Below are 22,289 nucleotides of genomic sequence, written 5' to 3' on the forward strand. Positions count from 1 at the left end.
TACACCTAGAACATAGGTATCATTTGGGGCGGCGTCTTGGTTTTTTGTTCTGCAGGCTACAAAGTGTTCAGTAATGCTGGGCAACAGGAGAATGAAAGTATTGAAGTAGCAGAAAATGTTGAAATGTTAAATTAGAATATTGTATTAGTATGTAATGGCTGGAAACAAAGTTGGAATGTGTTTACCAATCCTATTTTAACTGATAAGTGAATTCCCAAAGAAGTGCTGTGTTAGGCCCTGAGCTAATGTCAAAGGCAAAGTAACATTGGTTTGACTGAAGTGCAACTATAAGGAGACTGTTCAGCTGAAGAACAAAGACTGCATCTTGGTTTTGACTCTCTCAAAGCTGAGCTAGCAGAAGGTTAAATTGCTGAAGATTTTGTTTCTTAAAAAAAAAAACAACAAAAACATAAATAAGCACATGCATGTTGGGATGGAGGGAGTGTTCTTTCACTTCATGTACAGCCAGGGAACAGTGTGCTATCAGCAGGGCTTGTGCTGGCTTCTCCTTGAAAAAAATTCCACTGGAGTTGCAGAGGACCACGGAATCTTAACATTTTCCAAAGTTCAAGGGGAGGAGATTTATGTGTATGGTTATCTGTACTTCCTGAGGGTATGCTTGAAATATTGTTCTCTTTAAAGGTGGACCTTATAGCTCAAAATGCTTCTGCAGCCACAGTAGTTTCCCAGGTGTTCCTGATGGATTGAAGCTGTGGAAGTTTTTATTTTAGTTCACTGATATAAAGATTCAATCTGAGATTACATTCATCTGTTCCGTGATTAAGGAAACTTTGCACAGGAAAATTTGAACATGTTCCAACTGATTTAGGAAATGGGATTCTCTGTCATATTCAGTAATAGGCACCTAATCTCTACAAAGCTTGCATGACACTTGCAGAACAAAATACCCCAGTGGTTCTACTGGACAGAAGGATGTGTGCTGTTATTATGCACATACAAAGTAGTGTTGTGCCAGAACTTCGTTATTAAGTGGAGATCTTTGCAAGTGAACTGTAAGTTACTGGGCAGAAAACACTTCCAAGTTGTCACCAGTGACTGTTGTATCCTAACATGAATAGCTGATGTGTGGCCCAGCACCAGAAAGGAATTAACTGTTGCACTGTATAGAGTAGAGGTTTATTTCTCTGACTTGCAGGTGGTGTGTGTTCTTGGGACACTTGTGATGTTGCTCTGAGAAGCTGGAAGCCTCACTGCAGAGATTGCTGTTGAAAAAGAAGTTGTATCATTGGAAACAGTGCCATGCATTAAGGAGAAATGGCAGAGACGTACTAACATGCAGTGCATATTCAGTGTCAGCATCTTTCTCTTTTCATATCCAGTGTCAGCATTTTTCCCTTTTCACATGTATTTCACTATGTTGTGCCAAGACAGAAGTTTTTGGTTTCCACAAGTAGTATTTATCCTGAGACCATTAAATCTGACTGCACTTAGGGAAATGTACTGAATTACTGAATGGTAAGGTGTTGCTAACGTTAAATGGAGCAATGTTGCAGGCACAAGGTGGCATCCAGCTACTGAGTATAACTGAAACAAATAAGGAGCTGAGACGTACGACACCGCAAGATTTGGAAACTTTTCCTTTTTTTTCTTTGAACAGAATAGGGCCCTGGGGAACATGTACTACTTAAAGCAGCGGAAAATGCTCACACTCATATTATGTACTTCTGGGAAAAGAGAGAATGTGATTTTTATGGTGCTTTTCTCTGTGTTATGCTGCAATAACAGATGTTATCTCAAAAGTGCTTACCAATTGATAAATGAAGAGATTTTTAATTGGTTGACTTGTACATAAACACCACTCATTAACATTTGTCTTTAACTACATTACTTGAAGTATAAAAAGGACAGAGGTAAGTGATGATTATTTATTACTCAATAGAAGTTGTAAGCTCTGATCCAGATCCTTTCCAGCAGTTAAACTCCTACTGTGTGTTTATCTTCGGTCTTTTTATTATTATTATTAGTTGTTTGTTTTTCAAGGATTGCAGGGCAGCGTAGGAGTGTGCCTACCAATATGTTCTATACTAAAAAGCACAATGCATCTTATTTTTTTAATTCCCTGTTAGTTCTTCCTTATTCTTTATAGTGTCATTTGCATTGTGTGACCTGAAAAATAAGATTACGTTTGTAAAGTGAATCATTTCCATTTCAGGTGTGACATAATAGACTTTTCTGATCTGGACAATTTTTATTTGTTCTTAAATTTTTTTTATTGGTCCTTTTTTTTTTTTTTCCTATTCTTATTTTGTTCATGTATATACATGCTTAAGTTACAAGGCAGCTTTCCTTTAAAAACAAACAAACAAACAAACAACAAACTTGTGTCATGTTTAAGTGCATATGTATCTCATGAATCTGTACTAGTCTTTTCTTTGTACCAAAGTGCATCACTGATCAGCCTGAAACACTCCCAGATGTACTGCATTTACTCTTTATTTGTGGTCTAAGAGAACTGCTTCTTGGCCACTTCATACTCTTTGCAGATGAGCGTTAGGCACTGGGATTGATTGCTGGTGTTTGACAGGTGATACCATGTTTTCTGATACCACTGCTGGGACCAATGGTCTCCATGTTCTGTACATGGTTGTTGCCACATCCGTGTACTACATTGGTTCACTGGGAAGCTTATACCCATCTCAACTATCATCTCAACTAGACTGGGATAAAAGAAGTAAACTTGCGGTGTTAGAGCTAGTCTGTGTTTTCACTGCGTCTTGAAGCAGATGACAAAACCTTCAGCCCTCAAATAAAATTTCTACCTGGCACAGATGTTCTTCAGCCTCTATCCTTGCAAAATAACAGGCTACAGTAAGGACAGTTAGTAAGCTTCCAGAAAAACTAGCAGGTGGGCAGCAGGGAAACTCAGCAGGACAGAGGATGTACAGATAGAATGAAGCGTTCCTCCTCTCTGGTAGAAAACGTCTGGATATTTCACTGTGAAACAGTAGCTCCTGATACTCCCAAGAGTCAATCCTTCCTAGGTACATTTATTGTAGACATCCATTCCTACTATGGGCACTTCAGTGATTGAGCCGTCTGGCAATATTGGCATAGAAGAAACGCTAGGTTTGAGACTACTGGTGCTAATGCTGGCAAACAAATTGGTACAGTTATAGCTTGGTAAATCTGCATAGTCTTTTCTTGGGAAAGTGAGCTGCTTTGGCACTCTTTCTCCTTCTTAAAGTGTGACTTTTAACTCAATTTGAAAGGAAATCTTGCAAGTCATTAATGTGTGCCTCATTAGACTTGGTTAGTGGCCTAGCTTCTGCTTCCCTCCTCCTTGCTAATTTACTAATAATTCTTTTGCCTTACTTCTCGTTATTTTTTTTTTAGTTTAGTCTACCTATTAAACAGACCACCTGTAGTCTTGAAGATAACTTTGCAATTTCAACTTATTCTGCACTAGTTGAAGTTTTGTTTGGCTTTCCTCTGGACAAGAAGCAATGTTGTAGTACAAAAGTCTAATGTGTAATGAAATTGTATATTTGCCCATTAGATCTTTGGAAATCTTAGAGTCCATGTAAATTTGCTAAGGCCAGCGTAGGAAGGACTGATTACTGCCCTCCAGAATGGCATGTAGACCATGGAAAAGCTCAGTAAAATGAAGATTTACAGAGCATTCAGAATCAGTGTCCTGTGATGCAGAAAATAGAAAGACAGCTTAGCACAACAGAGATCTGGTCACCATTAGTTACATCTGATTCTAATAATATATTTTTCAAGACTGTGAAAGAAAAATGATTCTTTATATGCTTTATATGTTACAATCAAAGTTGCTGCTGTGATTAATGCTGGTTAGAACCATTGAGTGTAACAGTATTTCATACTATGAAACAATAACTTTTGTATTAGGTAAATTTATATTGTCCTTTTCTGTGAATACATAAGCAGGTCTGTAAATACATGAATTATAGATTGCAGAGATAATTATGGGAAAATATGCATTGTTAGACTCTTGGAGAGCAGGGAGCCTCCAGTAGTTACTTCACTTCAATCAGTTTCCATCCTTAATGAAGTATGATGAAACAGGGTACATGGACACAATTAGATAATTATTTTCATCTCAGTTGGACATTAGTCTTTGTTGTGTACTTTTCTTGTTGGAAAACCTACAAAACCAAATGTTGTAGTTCGGCACTCCTTTAAGTAACTCCCTTAAGTTTTTTGTGCACAACTAATTGCCTTTTGTGCAGAGAAACCTCGTTAATGCTTGTAGATCACCTGCTGTCAACACCAGCAATCAAAGAAAATGCTACATGATAAAACCTCATCATACTTCTATTCATGAATATCCTGATTGAAAAATCGAAGAATCAATTTTTTTTTTTTTTTGGCTATGCATTTATTAAAACAATTTGTGTGCAGCTTATAGAGTTATTATGTAAAAAGATTGAAGAACCAGAAGTGATCAAGTGATTCCTGGCAGCCCTAGTTCCTAACTGTGAGGATAGGGAAAGGAAATAAGTTGTATGTAGTTTTGCTTCCAAACTTCTGTAATCCGTCACACTTTTGCCTTCTTAATAGCAGTCACTAATATAGTTGCTTGTGCCTGCGGTTTTGTTTGCTTGATTATTTGTTTATTTAAATCGTGATGCAGTCCAGTATAACTACAGACATTTTCTTTTTTCAAAAACAGTTAATGCTGGCAGGCAAGTCTCATATCGTGTGGAGGCATGTTTGTGTTTTTTTTCCAAGGCAAAGATGTAGCTTCAGAGAGTGAGGGCAAACGTTTGTACTTCTGCTCTCGTGATCATGCCTCATTTATAAGGATGCTTGTGCTGTTCCAGAGAGAAATTTATGCTGTTTCTGCCTGATATAACTGGTAGATACTTGTTACACAGATACATAAGTGCCTTTGTTCTGTTTTCTACATCCTGAACAAATCATAGGTAAAAAAATTCTACCTTCTGATCCCTTCTTCCTATGAGCTCTGGAAGCTAAGGATAACTATGTGGCCTAATCTAAGGCTGCATACTTTTTCTTCAATAGAAACTATGATTTTGGGATTCTCTCTTGTGCTGGGTAGGGCAGAACTAGTAATCAGAAAAAACTTTCCACCTTAAAGCTGCCAGCCAAGTGGGGAATGAAAAGAATGCATGTTCCAGTCCAAATATGAAGGAACATTTTTCCCTAAGGCATGAGTGACCAACCTTTCTGCTTGCCTGGGCAGCACTGAGTGAAGAGGAATTGCCTTGGGCTGCATATAAAATATATAATATAAATTAAAGTATACAAGTTACTAAACGTTTTTCTAATATTTTTAATAAAGCATAAAAAACAGCAACAAAAAGATAAAATCAGTGTGTGGCCATATTTTTGCGAAACTAATGCATCTCTGTCCGGTTTGGTAGAAGAGGTTGTGCTTCTTAGTAAGTTCTCAAGTGTTCATCAGAGTTTTTTGATAAAATTTTACTCTTCCTGTGCTTCATCCTTGAAAACAGTTGTTCACAAATGTACATATGTCCAAAAAGCGATGACATGAATAAAATGTAATTGTGGCACAAGGAATACTTTTTTCTCATAAGATAGGTCATATGAAAGTCCAGTGAAGAGTCATGATGAAACTTTTCCTTCAGTTGGATGTCTGATTGCAACTCTACGTTCCATTTGAAGCGTTGCTGAAAATATATTTATGTCGACTGAAAATGGAGACACAAATATACCAAAAAACTGATGAATTTTTTTGACAATCTTCAAAGCTATTCTCAAATTCCTTTATCAAATTGGAAAGCAGGGCTGCATATTTCTCAGTAAACACGCATGTCTGTGTGTAGCCAGCACATCAAAATGCATAACATTTTTTGCTGTACTGTAAGCTTGCCGTAATTTTACTTCAAACACTGTTATGATTTGAAGTGTGCTATAGCTAAGTTGAATTTCATTTTGAAGATGCATGTTTGATTCACATAAAGGAGTAGCCAAATCCACCAAAAATGCTGAATCTGTGAGCCATTTTTAATCTTCAAGTGCTGGGACATACTTAAGAAGCTCCTGGAACTGGTGATGACTCAAACCTGGTTTTGTTTAATTTGGACACATTATATCTGCAGTGCTGGTCCATACCGTTGCACATGCCTGCCTGAAGGGTTTCTGCATTTTTCTTTTTTTTTTCTTTTTTTTTTTTCTCATAAATATGCCTATCAAGAAGATCTGTGTCATCTGTTGGTCTTGACCATCTCTGTATTCAGATGAATAGTTGTTGGGAACCCTGCTGTGACTTCTTTGAAAATTGCATGTCAGAAATCTTGTGGAATTGAGTAAGTACATGTGCAAGAGTGCTTTTTCTTTTTGAAGTGCGTACCTGAAATGGAAACTCTTGACAAGACAAGAAAGCTAAATGGCTTATGTTCCTGTTCTAATGTTAACCTAATAAAATATCTTGTTATAGTGTTTCATGTTTCAGAGCGCAGGGAATTCTTCTGTGTTCTTTTTTTTTTTTTTCCCCCGTGGAACTTGATAGCAGTCTGGTTTTGATTAGACAGAGAATACTGCCAGTTAATAATAGATGGTATTTGGAGCAGATAATTTACATACTTGCTGATGACGTCTGTGGTGTCACAGTGATCTTTCTGATGTCCAAGTGTGAAAGTTGATCTGGTTATTATGTGAAATGTCTGTTCAGCTGAGAAAAAAACTGCCTCTTCCTGCTCTTAACAAAGTTGGAGGGGTTTCTTTTCAATATTAACTCAAAAATTTCATTCATCCTTTTAATAAACGCACAGATACAGACATCTGAAGTACTCACATGTAGTTGTGTTCCTAGAGATAGCTGTGAAATACACACATTAAATAAATCTGAAATGAACCTTGACATATAAAACACTATAAAAATGTCTTTAACTACTAGTAATTGGTTTTAATTGATATCAGGTTCCCACTTATGCCTACAGATGTATTATATCAAAGATATGCCTAGAGTAACATGTGATATATATTATTGTGCACCCATCAATGTCTGTATGATATTCAGTTAGCATACCACTATATAATATTGTCTCTGTTATTCTATATTTGACTATGGTTTATTAAGAGTAAAATCAGTCTGCTTCTTGAACAACTTGAAATAGTTGGAACTCAGTTGGGTTTACACCAGGCAGGTCCAACAAATGGCCTGCAGGCTGCACCTGGCCCAGCTGAACCTGTGCTTTGGCCACCCCCCTACCCCACACCATCATGGCAAAGTCCTTCCCCTCTGAGCAGCTCAGCCCAGCCCTGTGCATGCACCCATGGCACACCAACAAGTACACATTAGTGTGCAATTTGCACTGTCTGTCCTGAAACTGGGACACAGGAAGGGTGCAGTGCTTAATAAAGTTACGACAAGTCAGTTGCATGCATTCTGATACGTTGCCTAAACACAGTCCTGTGAATAGGCAAAAATATGCATCCTTGCTTTATTTTGTGATAAAGGAACTTGAGAACTGGTTTAAGTTACACAAAAAAAAGATGATCTTTTTTGACAATTTGCAACTCTATTTTCAGCCAACATAAATAAATTACCTGCTGATACGGAATGTACTGAGTTGCAATCAGTTATTCAGCTCAAAGAAAAATTGATCATGTGTCTCTGTGGTTATGGTTTCCATGGTAATAAATTGGTAGTAAATTGGAGGCATTTCTTTCAGAACTATCTACGTGTATGCGACCCAAGACAATTTCTGTTGACTCAACACAGCCCAGACAAGCCAAAAAGTTGGTTTTGTCCATTTTCTTTTCTGCTTTAAGTATAGGGTACATGCTAAGTATGTCAAAATATACAAATATTGAATGTATTCTGCTGGGATACATTATGTCTGTTCTTAACATAGCAGCTCTTAATGAGTTCATTGTTGCTTTGTGATTCATTTTCTGTCTGTTTTGATAGTTCAGGAGCCTCAAAGACAATCAATGCTTGTCTTTCCACAGTAGAAGTACTTGGTCTTAGAAATAGGTAAGAAATAGGCAAGAAGAAGAATTTAGAGTTAGGGTAGTGTAGTTCGGTTGTGGTTGGACTTGATGATCTTTAAGGTCTTTTCCAAGCTGAGTGATTCTATGATCCTGTAACAGTATTCAGTGGCATATTTCTTTAGGAGACGTACTTTCCCCCATCAGCAGTGCTTGTGCCACACAGCACTGTACTGTGGCTGTACAGATACTGGAGTCTTGGTGGGCATTTTGCCCTCAAGTGACCAAACTATGTAGAAACATACAGCTCTAAAATCCTTGAGCACTGTTGATGATTTATCCAGTGCTGCTTTAATTTGCTATGAAGAGGACAGAAGGATAGTTTACAAAGAAAAAGAAGTATTTTCTTCAGTCCTTGGGAGAAATAATTCAACTATATAAGGTATGAATGCAAACCGGTGAGATGAAACACTTCAGAGTCCGATTACATGACCAAAAAAGGTTTGTTCAGGCTGGCTTGGGGTAGAAAAGAGTTTTAATGGAATGACAGGACCTAGCTTCTGAAAGAAGATTAACAACTCAAGCAAGTTTAGGCTGAGTGAAAGGAATGCTGAGAATATTGCTCTAAAGGGGAATGATAAGTCAAGGGATATCTGTGCTGAGAAAGTAGCCTCTGACTGCAGCACACTTTGCAGTGTCCTTTCAAACATTTGCATGTTTCATCATACAGCCTTGCATTCATCTTTGCCTGAAGGCTGTCTCTGCTATATTTTGAGCCTCTCCCTTTTGTTTTTAGCTTTTGAAAGAATAAACAGTTCATCTGAATTTACTCACATCTGCAAGTATGCAAGTAAGAATAGCTTAAGTAGTACAATCTGTTCATGTTTTGGCCTTGTGCATAGGTTCGGTTTCTTTGACAAATCCCTTTGATGCTTGTAGCTGTCGAGTAAATGCATAACTATTTAAATGAGCTGAAAGATACAAGATGTCATTATATTTGTGATAAATGCGTCCATATAAGTTGTACCAAGCCCGCTTGTGGACAATAAAGAGGTTACTGTTTGAGAGAGTTGGACTTATTCAGCCTGGAGAAGACAGATTCCAGGAAAATCTCACGGCAGCATTCCAGTACTTCAGTAGGACAGGAGGTAACTTTTTACATGGTCCAATAGTGATAGGACAAGGAGGAATGTCTTTAAAATGAAAGGGGAGATTTAGGTGAGATGTTAAGAAGAAATTCTTTACTCGCAGGGTGGTGAGGCACTGGAACAGCTTGCCTGGAGAAATTGTGGATGCCCCATAGCTGAAGACATTCAAGGACAAGTTGGATGGGGCCGGGGCAATCTGACCTCGTGTTTTTTTTATTTTATTTTATTTTCACTGTGTTTGGCAAACAGCTGAAGTTGCAACTAGTACCCTTGATTATTCACACAGAACAAGTAGCCTGGATTTTCTTTGCATGTCTTCATGAAGCTTTGTAGGAAGGTGTGTGTGCTGTCAGAAGACAGCAAACCTTATCTGATTCTGAAGTTCTTATCTGAGCAGTGTTTGTGTCTGTAAGACTATCTATTAAAAGCTGGCCATTCTTCAAGGCTTGCTTTCCAAACTGTGGCCTGTTAGCACATCTCTTTTACATTACTCCTGTTCAGCGTTTCTCATTCAAACAAGTTTGGACGGGAACTGGGAAAAAAATATACGGTTTAGAATTCTTTTTTCTATGAAAAGATCCCACTGAATTAATAGGACACAACATATTTTCACAGGAAGTCTGGATTTTCCAGGTGCTGCAGAAGATTAGCTTCAAACAAGAAAACTGTTGAAAGTCCAGAAAGCTTTCTGCCGTACAAGCAGCTCAACAAAGGTGCCTGTCAGAAAGCATTTATGTCACAGAAACCAGAAAATCAGAAGAGATGATGTCCTCTGACTTTTGATATGCATTACTGATAATGCAACTCTGAATTCTTCATCACAGTGAAACTTTGTCTATTTGCTATGATTAATGTATTCCTTTCATTTTTCCTTTTATGTGATTCAATCTTAAAATACATCTTGTTATTTGTGTGTATTTTAAAAACAAACATTTTTACAAGAAGTTTACCTATACTGCTTATAACTATGGTTTATTTATTAATGGATTTTAGAGACTTTTTTTTTCTCTTAGCAATTATTTTATATCAGCTTAGTAATAGTATCAAGTCCACCATGTTCAGCGTGAAAACTGTTTATTTTCCAATCAACGAGGTGCTGTTTCAAAGTTTACATTCTTTGCTCTAATGCTTGCAAATATTCATTTAAATGCAACTGTTCTTAGCAGTAGTAGTAAGGATAATATTATTTCTGTGGTGCTCTTGATCTTTTGTTTGTTTATTTGTTTGTTTTGCATGGATTGCTGACTCGTGAACTTTTTAGAAAATATTTATGAATCCTGACTTAGACTTAAAAATGTAAGGAGCACTTTAATTTAGTTGTGACCTGACAAAAGATGTTTTTAGGTCATGCCATGATCTTTCCTTCTCTGGAAGGTCAACCAAGATAAGATTCCTTCTGACATTTCGAAGATAATTATCAGGAAATTAGCCACTATATAGAGCTACAAATACCAGAAAGACAAGGACAAATTCTTATGTAGTGTTTCATTATGTGAAAGGGCAATGTGAAGGGGGTGAAGGATAAGTATAGCAAGACTATGCTGGGAGGAGCATACTCTAGTACTGCATTCAGTAGGATGCGCTTATGAGGGCATCTCCTCTCTCCTGAGATGTTTTGGAGCCAGTTATTGCCTAGGCACATCCCTTCTGTTCTCAACTGAAGGGGACAATTCTAGATATTCAGTACCAGCCTGGATACTTTCCTGTGCAACCTGCTGTAGGGAGCATCCATTAGCAAAGGAAGCTTGTACTTGATGATCCCCTGAAGTCCCATCCAACTGCTCTTTGGAGATGCAGCCAGGGAGAGGAACAGGGAATAATTTATGGGTGGGGGGAAAGGAAGTATGAGTGGTAAGTAATAATGTGTTCAGGAGTAACGAAACATCTTACTATGCTTGTGAGCGTAAGTGAATACCAAACCTCAGGGCATATGTTCTTTTTCAAAACAAGCTTGTTGTAGTAAGTGTTTTTGTTGACTCGGGCTGCTTTGATCTGCCAGGAGTATTGCCTTGTCAGAATAAGCAGGCTGTCCAGGCCTCATACTCGCAGGATTTGCAGGCTTTGAGAATAAAGGCAGTCCTATATCTGTGGGGAGCACCTTAGTTTGACAATTCTATCCTCATAAAATGCAAAATTGCTTATTTGGGTTTTTCATTCAAAAGATTGAGCTGCAGCTAAATCAGACCATTTCATTCTAATGTATGAAGGCTGAAAGCAAAAGCCAGTGCCTTGTGGTCAGGCAGAGCTAGTCCAAGAACAAAACAACTCGGAAACAATTTATTTTTTCCTTATAAACTTTTTTAGTGCTGTGACCCTTTGAAAGTAAATACAAAGCGTGAACTGACTTAGCAAGTGTCAACTCAGTGCCCCTGTGCTGAAGGGTGTTAAGTGATGGGGAAGAATTAGAAAGGGGGATAATTGCTGCATGGAAGCATAAGACTTTTTGAGAACAAATCTCAGAATCGGCAAGGCAAAACTTCATGGCTTTAACCCTAATTTAGCTGTGAAGTAGGATACTACTAAATTCATCATATCTGCAGCAAAACACTGTGAGCTGTGTCTTCTGATCTTATTTACCAAAGCATAATCAAAGCTGAAAATATTATGCTCTTACTAAAAGCAAATGGAATTAGTCTGGGAATCTTTGTCAGCAAAAACTGTTACCTCAGTAGGAAAAACAAATTTCTTATTGATACAGCAGTGTCAGTTGATGGCAGTGGCTGTGTTGTCATCGTGGAATTGTAGATATTAAACATTGTAAAGAAAAATGTCTGTAAATGCTCTCATCTGTGTTCAGGCATTTAGATTACAGGCAGCATAATTTGTTTTTCTTCCATGCGGAAACTTTAGTCTTCCATAAAAGGGTGTGTTTATATGTGTGTATCTACTTGTCATGTCTCATTTTAAAGTATTACCATTCTTCAGACCCTGCTATTTGTAATGGCATTTTCCTCTAAGTTTTCTGAGATGAAAAAACTATGAGGGAAGGACTTTAACGTATCGCTTATTGCTGACTCTTCTTCTCAGTGTGTATTTCTGAAACAGTGCTATGTGTTATGAAAGGACAGTACACTGTGACAGTTCTGCTTTTGTAGGAAAAAAATAGCACTTTGACACATGGAGTGGGCCCTTCATTTGTTAGCTTTGTGCAGATCAAGTCTTGTGGAAGAGGTAAGTGAGGCAAAATACAATCCAGTGTCCTCACGCAACAGTGAACAACAAATACTCTGTTAAGAGTTAATTGTTATCATGCAGAATGTTTATCTCTCAACCTGCCAATCAAAGTAATTTTCGTTAGTCATCAGATCGAAGTACTAAAAGTGAAATGCATTTTTCCAAAATGAGACTTTACACTTGGAAAGGAAACCAGAGCTGCAAATGTCAGGAGCACTGTAATATCTGTGGCAAGATTTCAGTTTGCCTCTCCTCATTACTGAAATTCCAGCACTCTTAACTGTTGAGATGTATAATCATAAAATCATAGAATGGCTTAGGTTGGAAGGGACCTTAAAACCACCTATTGCCAATCCCCTTGCCATGAGCAGTGTTGTCATCCAACTAGATGTGCTGCCTGGTACATCCCTCCAACCTGGCTTTGAATGCTTCCAGGGATGGGGCGTCCACAACTTCTCTGGGCAGCCTTTTCCAGGGCCTGACCACTCTCTGAGTAAAACATTTCTTCCTATGATCTAAGCTAAATCTCCTCTCTTTTAGTTTAAAGCCATTGTCCCTTCTCCTGTCACTATCAGATCACGTAAAAAGTCTGTCCCCCTCCTGCTTGTAAGCTCCCTTCAAGTACTGGAATGCCACAATTAGGTCTCCCTGAAACCTTCTCTTCTCCAGGCTAAACAAGCACAGCTCCCTCATTTGTCATAAGAGAGATGCTCCAGTTCTATGATCTTCATGGTCCTTCTTTGTACACGCTCCAACAGCTCCATATCTTTCTTGTGCTGAGCCTCAGCCTGGATGCACTACTCCAGGTGGGGCCTTACAGTGGCAGAGTAGAGGGGAACAGTTACTTTTTCTTGCTCTGCCTGAGTGCTATATCATCCTTATAGCCAATTTTTTTAACTGGTCTGTTGTTCTCTTTCTGCCTGGGTCTCCAATCACGAAGAACAAGGAGAGCACTACCTGTGCTTCTGAATGCTTCACCATCTTTCTAATGAATATTAAGTCCTGACATAATAATGGCAAGTTAGTAGTTGCAGATTTTTCAGGACCTTAGTGTAAAGGATGTCATAATTTTGCTTTTCATTCTGTTCAATAATGACAATATGGCAAAGTGGCATTTGGCATTGGTATGAATCCTGCAATACACACTGCTTTTTTTTTTTTTTTCCCCCCTTGCAGTTCTGATGTAGAAAATGGAACGAGTGAAAGAAGAAAACCAGGAAAATCACCTGCTGTTTTGCTGCAGACTCCTGCCAGTGAAGTGGAACATTTTGATGATGGGAAGAAAGTTGATTTTGCTAGGTAACGATCAGGAATATTGTCAGGTTTCTGCTAATGAAAAAATCAGAATGGGAAGCTGAGCTGAGAAATGAGATTTATCAGATATCCCATTTGTGGGTTAGCTTGTACCCTAGGCAGGTAAGCAGGGAGCAGAGCCTACATCCTGAGGCTGCCATGGCAGCAGAAATCAGAAGAGTGGTAGTATGAACTCTTGGATTGGCTTAGCTTTCCTGTTCTAGGGAAGAATGCACTGCACTGTAACTAGTGCTGGTTACATCCTGTTCACAGCCAGGTTGATGCAGTCAAACTGAGCTGCAGTTTGAGTCCTGGGTTATTCTTTGAATACTTTCTATCTAGTGTGTTCATTATCCGCAGTAAAGCTATAACAAAAAAATGTTTTTGGGCTCTGCACTTTATATTGTATCAGATGACTGCAGTGTCTCTTAAAGAAACTGAAGTAATAATTAAAAAAAAAACAAAAAAAACTTCTGAATGGTGAATTTTGCATTCCTTTCACTTTCAATTGGGCAGCTAATGCAGAAGTCAGTGGTCAACCTGACAGTGTGGTTTTGTTCACAGGGCAGGTAGTTACAAAGCAGCACTTAATTTTTGAAGCATCTTTGAGATCTTTTTCTGTAAAACTTCTTTCTAGCTTAATCCCTCTCATACAGTTTGACTTTATGCTGTATGGAAGGATTGGCATAAGGCAAAGCTAGCTGTTCAGTTTGACTGGTACATTACACAGAAATATGAATATGCCTACAGATGTATATTGAAGGCTTCTTCTGTGAGGGACCTCCTGAGAAATGCAGCCAGTCCCCCTGCTGTATAATCTCTTTCCTAAATTTATTTATACCCCAAATTTAAGGTTCCTCTCACTCTTAGCCCTGAAATAAGCAGAATTTATTTTCCTTGTTATCCTCAGAGATTTTCCTTTCCTCTGTACTCTTTCTACTTGGCTTTTTTATGTTGTTGTTGCTTTTTTCTTTCTACATGCACTGCTAAGGGTGTACAGATACAACAGCTTCCTATAAAACAAGCATTTATAGTTCTTTCTCATTTATTGGAAACTTTGCTTCCAGGATTGCTGGTGTCTCATTGATTTCCATACACTATGGTGTTTGTAGCCATTCTCTGACTTGTACATCCTTGTTTTCTTTCTGCTGCACTTTCCAAATAATCTCCTTTCTTGTAGTATAAGTTCATAGCTTCAACTGCACTAGCTTGAACTCTCTGCTACTAAGTTTTGACTGATTTTTATTACATTACCAAGTGAATTGCTTAATGTTTCTTACGTTGCCTAGAAACAAACAAACATGGAGCTAGGCACAATGATAATCCATTAAACCTATAAAATGCTTTGAACTTTTTTTTTTCCTTACAACTAGTGGTCTAAAATATTTTTTCTAAGTTAAAAATAGGCCATTAGGGAGGACTGACATAGTTCAAAATTCAGACAGACTCCTATACATAGCTATGTAGTACTTCAAAAATCAGGTAGTAGCTATTGAAAGATTAATTCACAGAATTTTCGCAGAAAAAAAATGTCCTGTTGATAACTTAAAAGGCACATTAAATGAGATCTTACATGGCATGTTTTTTTTTTTCTTTTAAATTATTATTTTCAGGACAAAGAGCAGTACAGAAAGTCCACTCCTGACAGTGGAAAGCAAGAACGATTCCAAAATTGAAAGGAAAAAACATATCTCAAATCAGGTAGGGAGAAGATGGACTTTTTTTGGTGGTGACTGGTAAGAGCAAATACAGAACTGGAAGAGCACCCTTGTTTACTGGAATTCTATTTCCTGGTTGTATAAGGATGTAGATTCCTTTTTTCATAGATCAGAACAACAAGTTAATAGGCATACAGCAAAAATGACGATTTACTGTAAAACAAATGGGCAGAAGGAGAAGAAAATGGGAGTATAGGAAATGATATGAGTCACTTAATTGTAAGAATATCTAATAAGGCTTGTGTCTTTGGTGGTGGGCCTTTTTGTTTTTTAGCTGAAGGCAAATGCACACTTTCATAAGCTGTTTCTGGATGTTTCCATTGATGAGCCACTAAAACAAAGTGAGTATTAAGACCCTTGATATTGCTGGCTGTGGATCAAAATACTGTTAACATCTGCCGACTCTGGTGGCATACAAAAAGCACAATGCAAATTTTAAAAAAACTTTTAACTCCAGCTGCTTGGAGCTGCAAGGCCTTCATGTGCATGCAGGGGTGTCTCTGTTGCAGTCTTGTAAAATGTACATTTCTTATTCTTCATGTGTTTAGCATCTTTTGGTGTTGTAGATCACTTTGTACTTCTTACTAGAGTAACCTAGAGCAATGTTTTGAAAACTAGTCTAAAGCTTTGTAGGAAGCTAGGTGGTACTTTGTCAAAAAAGTGTCTTGGCTGTTGCATAATTACACATTTCAGCCTTTATTCTTCATACATTTTGAATTAAAGTAAAGCTTGTGAAATCTTCTGAGCTTCTCTGTACTTGCAAAACTTTTTCAGTACATCAGGGTTTAGAGTGACAGAATCGTTTGAGTTGGGAGAGACCTTTAAAGGTTACCTAGTTCAAATCCCCTGCATTGATCAGGGATGGTTTGACAATGTTTGTCAAAAGGTATATACCCAAACAGGTAGTGGCTAAAAAAAAAAAAGAGCAAAAAAAAAATGCCAGTGTGTGTTACGTGTACACTAAAAGTTACAGAATATCATTATATTTTAGGTTTTACCTGTGCTCTCCAGAAAGAAATTCTTTATCAAGGAAAGCTGTTCCTTTCTGAAAACTGGATTTGCTTCCATTCCAAGGTTTTTGGTAAAGACACTAAGGTTAGTAAAATCATTTGTACTAAATAGTAGTACAGTTCCTTAGAAATGTAGTCACCATTTGAAATTTGCTTTCAAAAGGCTAGAAAACTTCTAATACTCCAAGTGTTACTGAATAGAATGACTGTGCCCGAAAGTCTCTCTAGAACAGGAGTACTATTACTATTAAAGAACCAGTCTCTGCTTTACAGATCTCCTGTCTGAAAAAATATTTAAGAAAAGAACTTGACATGGAATTACAAAGGCTGCCAAACTCACACAGCGGTAATTGTACGAAAGTGGCTCTCTTGGGTTAACTTTGGAAAAGAGAAGGAGGAGGTAGGGTGAAATGTATAAGGGCTAGTTGGGGAAATGGTGGGAAGGATCAAGTACACTCATTAACAGCCAGTTGAATAAAAAAAAACCCTAAAACTGGCTTCAGTGTGAACTTGTAAAGGCCTGAGGGGATTCTTCTATCTGTTCCTTCTGTTCTACATGAACAGAGAAAGTCTTCTAGGTTTTCACTTGTGAGCCCCATGTGAAGAATAGAAATGGGACATGAACAGCTGGGATGATTCTAATTACTCTTTTCTCATTACAGATATGACCTGCATAATGTTTTATCCCCCTTTGATGAACATTATGCATATAGATAAAATTACACTGCACCCAAAAATATGCATGTTCTGGTTTTGTTGATTTGGAAGTTTTGGGGTCTTTGTCAAAATAAACTCTTCTCTGTATTTAATCTTTTATTGGGAAAAAGCATGGTTTGCAGTAAGGATTTGTTTGGCTTCTTTCTTTCACAAGTACTTCATTGAACTACCTGCTTTTTAGATAAGACCCCTTCTCAGTGAATTAGGTGCTAAAACCAGTTCAGGGAGTTCACAATATATTATTTCTGTTCTGTCAGCTGTTGTGATGGAACACAATATATCTTTGACAGGGACTTTAAGAAGGCAGAACGTGTTTCTTAAAAATGATTAAAATTATTAATGACACATTAGTGAGGCTGGCTCTATAACTTAATACATATTATTGCTTGGGCCAAGAAACTGGACCATTGTCTCCTAGTTGATGCATTATATTAATTAAATGTAAGTAATATGTTAATACATATGGTGTTGGTGTGCATGTCACTGAAAGCCAGACAAAGCAATCAAAATTAATGAAGGATTGGATGCCATCGTTTAAGTTCATAGCATCTATCTTGTCAGGTAGTTTCATTAAAATTGAAGTTGCTTGTGTCCTGTACAGCACAAATGAATGTGCCTGGGCCTGCTCCAAACCGTGGGGCAGCTTTCTAAAATTCAAGCTTAGCTACATACACAATAAATCTAATAAAAACCTACCAAGTTGAAAAGAAAGACGTGGAATAAAAGCTGCTAAATGATAATCATGTACTACTGGAAAATGATGTCAGTAAGATGTCAGCAGTATGAGCATATGTATATATTCATATAAATAATGCAAAGGGAAACAGAAGATAAAGTTTTCAGAATGTGTCTGTAGTGATATTCCAAGTGCAATCAGTCCTGGGTCCTTGTTTTAGAAAACACTGAGAGGGGACAAAAATGAAAACGAAAAGAGAGAGGCCTGGTCATGTACTTCCAGTTGTCTTCTCTGCCTCCACAACACACGCACTTGATTCAGTCACATACAGCAGCCATAGATTTTTAGACATATCATCAACGAAACAACAGGGGATATTGGGCATATAATGAAGAATCATGTAGTAGGGGAGGAGGAAATCAGGCTTGACAGGAAGAACCATTTTCATAGATGCCACATATATTGACAGAGTTGCCAAGATGCAAAACCTCTATTGCTTGAAACAGTTTAAACTTAGTCATAACCCATCTGCCGAGAGAAGTAGCAGGTCTACATGTTCTATTAAATTTATCAGGACAAGTTCTTCTACCTACAGATTTTTTTCTGTTAAAATCTTTGGTGGGTGAAATAGTAATTCAAGTAAGGAGATTTGAATCTGCAGTGTAAACACCCTGCGTGTTCAGAAATAAAAGAATCCTTCTGCAGGACTTAACAGGCTTTGAAAGACTTTGTTGTCTTTCCAGGTTGTTCTATTTTGGCTATATGTGTTGACCTCCAGTCTTTTCTGGAGCTAAGCATCATCCTAGTTGCTTTTCAAGATGCCTGTGTGTAAACTTGTTTCCTGAAATAATTATTGCTCCAGATAGAAATAAAATACTTGCAGTGATTTTCCCATTTTAATCTATTGCTTAGGTAAGAGTGCAGGAAGCAAGTACTTAATCCCACTTAAGTATTCTTTAGTCTTGATTACAGTAATGTTATCCATCAAAATTGCATGCAGCAGAATGCCATTAACATCTCTTACTTAAAGTTCTTTGAGGTGGACTGAACCAATTAGAAAACTTCTAAGCTGCATTTTTTTATCACTGCTATTTGCAGATTTTCTGCTGATAAATCTTTGGGAGTGGTAGGTTTCATTTATTTTGTTAGTGGTGGTGGTTGTTATGGTTGTTGTTGGTTTTTTTCATCAACGCAAATTGTATTCTGACTATGTGACAATTCTGTTTTGTTTTGTTCTGTCTTCCTGTCAAATAAGCATCATATGTGCTCCCTTCTTTCCACTCAAGAAACAGCCTTTTTAACAGAAGTGTTTGCAAAATCTTTTTGGATCAAGCAAACATTCAGTTCAGGAAAAGTATAATGGAGGATCTATTTAATTAGCCCGTTTTCAAAAGACTTGGCCTCTGAAGCCAAGCAAATAGAATTGGCATGTTTAGATAAAATAAATAATTGATAGAAAATAGAATTAGATAGAATAATCAGTGGAAAAAAATTGTGTCCAGACTTACAGATTCTCAGACTCAGGCATAGGCCTAAGAATAATATAAAGTTATAGTCATTGGCTGTTGTTATGGTTGTGCTTTTTTCTCTTTTCTTTTTTCCTTCTTTTTCTTTCTTTCTTTTTTTTTTCTTCTTTCACGTATTTTTTTAATAAAACTGAATGAATGAATGAATGAATGACTTTCTAGCCTGCAGATGACAGAGGAATGGCTAGCCATGCTTAAACAGTGACTGGTTATCTTGCATCCAGATGAAGCACATTTCTTGTTACTGTCAAAAAATATATATATTTTTTTCGTCTAATGGCTTGGTATTGCTTTGCACTTATTGCTCTGAACAAAAGTTAATGAAGGTTTATGAAATTGCACAGAGAAACTTTGTTCTCCTGCATTAATGTGTTTTTAATTCTGTGCTCTGATCGCTCAGCAATCGATCTCTGGACACTTTTAATCTTAGTTATGAATTTCTCAAGCTATTGAGGCAGGTGTTCTCACAGTAGCTGTAGCCTATACATGCGTATCTTGTATTATTTTATTTGCCTAACTTCCCAAGCCCAAAGCTTTTCAACTGCAAGTCAAACCAGCTATTCAGTCCTCTGTAATACAAGGTTTACAAAAGAACCCACGCAGAACATTTTAACTGAGATACTCTGAAATATAACACCACGCATATTACTGAAGGGGTTGAATGAAAACACTAAGCAGGAGGGAAATTTGGGAACTTTTCAATGTAAATGTAGGCAGTTTGGGTGGCACACACATGAATCGGTATAAATAAGTCAGAGGGCATGTGGTTACTGGATCTTTCAGTGATACTCGTTTACTCAGCTATTAAGTGCAAATGAAAGGATCTATAAGTGGTGAACAATAAACCACAATAAACAACAATACCCTGTTTATTGTTCAATACCCTGTTGTCTGATTTGTTTTGTTCCTAAGCAAAATGCCTAGCTTTAAGACTACTTTCTTCTGGAGATCTACAGTGAACGAAGCTTCTAGTCTTTTTAAGAGCACCTGATGAAAATAGAACTAAAAATAGTTAAGAAATAGTACTGATCTGAAACCACACTAGTTCCATATGAATTGTTAGTAATCAAGGACACAGAGGAGAAGTCCTTACACGGAGAGCACTGAAAGTCTGGCATATCACAGTTGGTAGGCTGGCTGCTTGTGGAACAGCATGCCAGATTTGTACACACATACTGGGACTAATATTGCAATGGTCTTGTTGTAGATCAGCATACCCGTGCTCTCAGTGACACTTCTGAAGAAAACCAAGACTGCCCTTCTTGTGCCAAATGCTCTCATCATAGCAACAGTCACAGACAGAGTAAGTACATAGAGGACAATGCTATTGTACCCTGCCTGTTTTCATTTTTCAACATCTTTTGTCATCTCTACTTACTGGCACTCAGATCATGAGAGATTCTTGAAGATGCCAGGTGGTCATTTAAGCAGGTAGAAAAATTGGTCACATGTAGTCATTTAGATTTAGGATCCCACAGGGTCTGGTTTCTTACCAGATAATTTGAGCTACTTCTACCTCCTCAAGTGTCAGACAAGGGCTGTGTAGAACTTGATGAGAAAATAAGAAATGGAACCTCTTGTTGTCAGCTGTTGCCTGTGAACTATCATTGCTCATCCTCCGAGACTTCTGTGTAGTGGCACTCATGGATCAGAAACAGATGGGTCTGGAAGTACATGCAGGGAGGGTTATCTGCCTTGTTGGAAGCTCTTTACAGTGTTCAGGCATTTTTTTGGGTCTCTCATCTGATCAGCAATACCTTAGGTGCAGCAAAATGCAGTTTCTCCCTGCAATCTTGGTAGTAACTTCATCAATCAGTAGAAAATGTGATATATCCTAAGGGCAGGTTTTTAGAAAAGAAAAACATTTTCTCTGCAGAAATGTTTTTGGACTTGGGCTTTTTTTTTAAGAGTAGAGAATTATTTTTTTTTTCCACTCAGAGGGTGGTGAGGCACTGGAACAGGTTGCCCAAGGAGATTGTGGATGCCCCGTCCCTGAAGGCATTCAAGGCCAGGCTGGATGTGGCTCTGGGCAGCCTGGTCTCATGGCTGGTGACCTTGCACACAGCAGGGGGTTGAAACTAGATGAGCATTGCAGTCCTTTCCAACCCAGGCCGTTCTGTAATTCTATGAAAACATAGCATGCAAAAATTTTAAGACAAACAAACCAAGAAATTAAAATTATGGATCTGGACTATGCTGTTTTCTGAACATGGCAAATTTTATGTGCCTGTTCTGTGCTCCCTGTGATTAACCTCAGTTCTTAGCCTCGGAAGGAGGTTTTCCTTGCTACATGAAAGTTCTTGAAAATAGGTGGTTTTGCTGATTAGATAATTGTCAGTTTTAGTAAGCTTAAAGGAAGCTTGTACTGTGTGTCTTTTCTCAAATGATTTTGGAACTTTTGTTTTTCAGTATATGTTTGTCTCCTTACTATCCAGAGATACAACCTACAAGCTGTTAAAATCTATATGTAGACATCTTGAGGTAAGTACTAATGGGAATGAAGAAATGCAGATTTATGTTTGTTATTACTGCTTTCCCACTTTTAACTACTGGGCAATTGCTAGAAGTGTTTCTTGTTAAGCTGCTGCTTTTTTTTTTTTCAGGATACAAGCATGGGCAACAGTCCCAATCCATCTTCTGTTGAAAATAGCTTCAGGGCTGATCGTCCTACAACTCTGTCCCTGGTAAAAAGCTTTGATGTTTGTTCTTTACTCGCACTGCTCTGTTCATTGCAAATCCTACTTTAATGTCTGAAGGAAGGAGACCAAAGAAGATTACGACATCTGTTTGTAAAAATTCCGTGAACTTTGTAACATTAAGAGGCAGTGATTGCATGGGTATAGTTTGATTAAATAGATAGATATTGTGTATGTCTTAGATATATTACAAGGTGTGTATGCCCTACATATTTCTCTTGCTGTCAGATTTCACAGTTCTGCGTACTTACTTAACAGTTGCTGCTTCTCCTGATATTAACTATTTTCAGAGTGTTTCTCGTTACAATCCTTCCACTGTGAGCCAGTTCAGAAAGCTGAACGAGCTGTGTCTCCACATGTGAAGACCAGATTCTGATGCTAGAAATGCCTGCTCTGGACTTGTTCATCTGCCAATCTTTCTTTTGC

The 22,289-nt window shown here is 37.8% G+C and overlaps 1 protein-coding gene across 1 annotated transcript in view; it reads left to right on the top strand.

Moving 5' to 3' along the window:
- The window catches only part of GRAMD2B (GRAM domain containing 2B), a 61,538-nt gene that overhangs the window by 29,864 nt on the left and 9,385 nt on the right, over positions 1–22,289 (top strand). Inside the window, exons 3-9 of the mRNA XM_085214113.1 lie at positions 13,404–13,526; positions 15,134–15,221; positions 15,513–15,579; positions 16,230–16,333; positions 20,375–20,470; positions 21,577–21,648; positions 21,771–21,851. Coding sequence (XP_085070239.1) covers positions 13,404–13,526; positions 15,134–15,221; positions 15,513–15,579; positions 16,230–16,333; positions 20,375–20,470; positions 21,577–21,648; positions 21,771–21,851 — 631 coding nt within the window. The remainder of the gene's footprint in view (positions 1–13,403; positions 13,527–15,133; positions 15,222–15,512; positions 15,580–16,229; positions 16,334–20,374; positions 20,471–21,576; positions 21,649–21,770; positions 21,852–22,289) is intronic.

This window comes from Meleagris gallopavo, chromosome Z (genome assembly GCF_905368555.1).
Source record: "Meleagris gallopavo chromosome Z, MGAL_WU_HG_1.1, whole genome shotgun sequence".
In the NCBI taxonomy this organism is placed as follows: domain Eukaryota; kingdom Metazoa; phylum Chordata; class Aves; order Galliformes; family Phasianidae; genus Meleagris; species Meleagris gallopavo.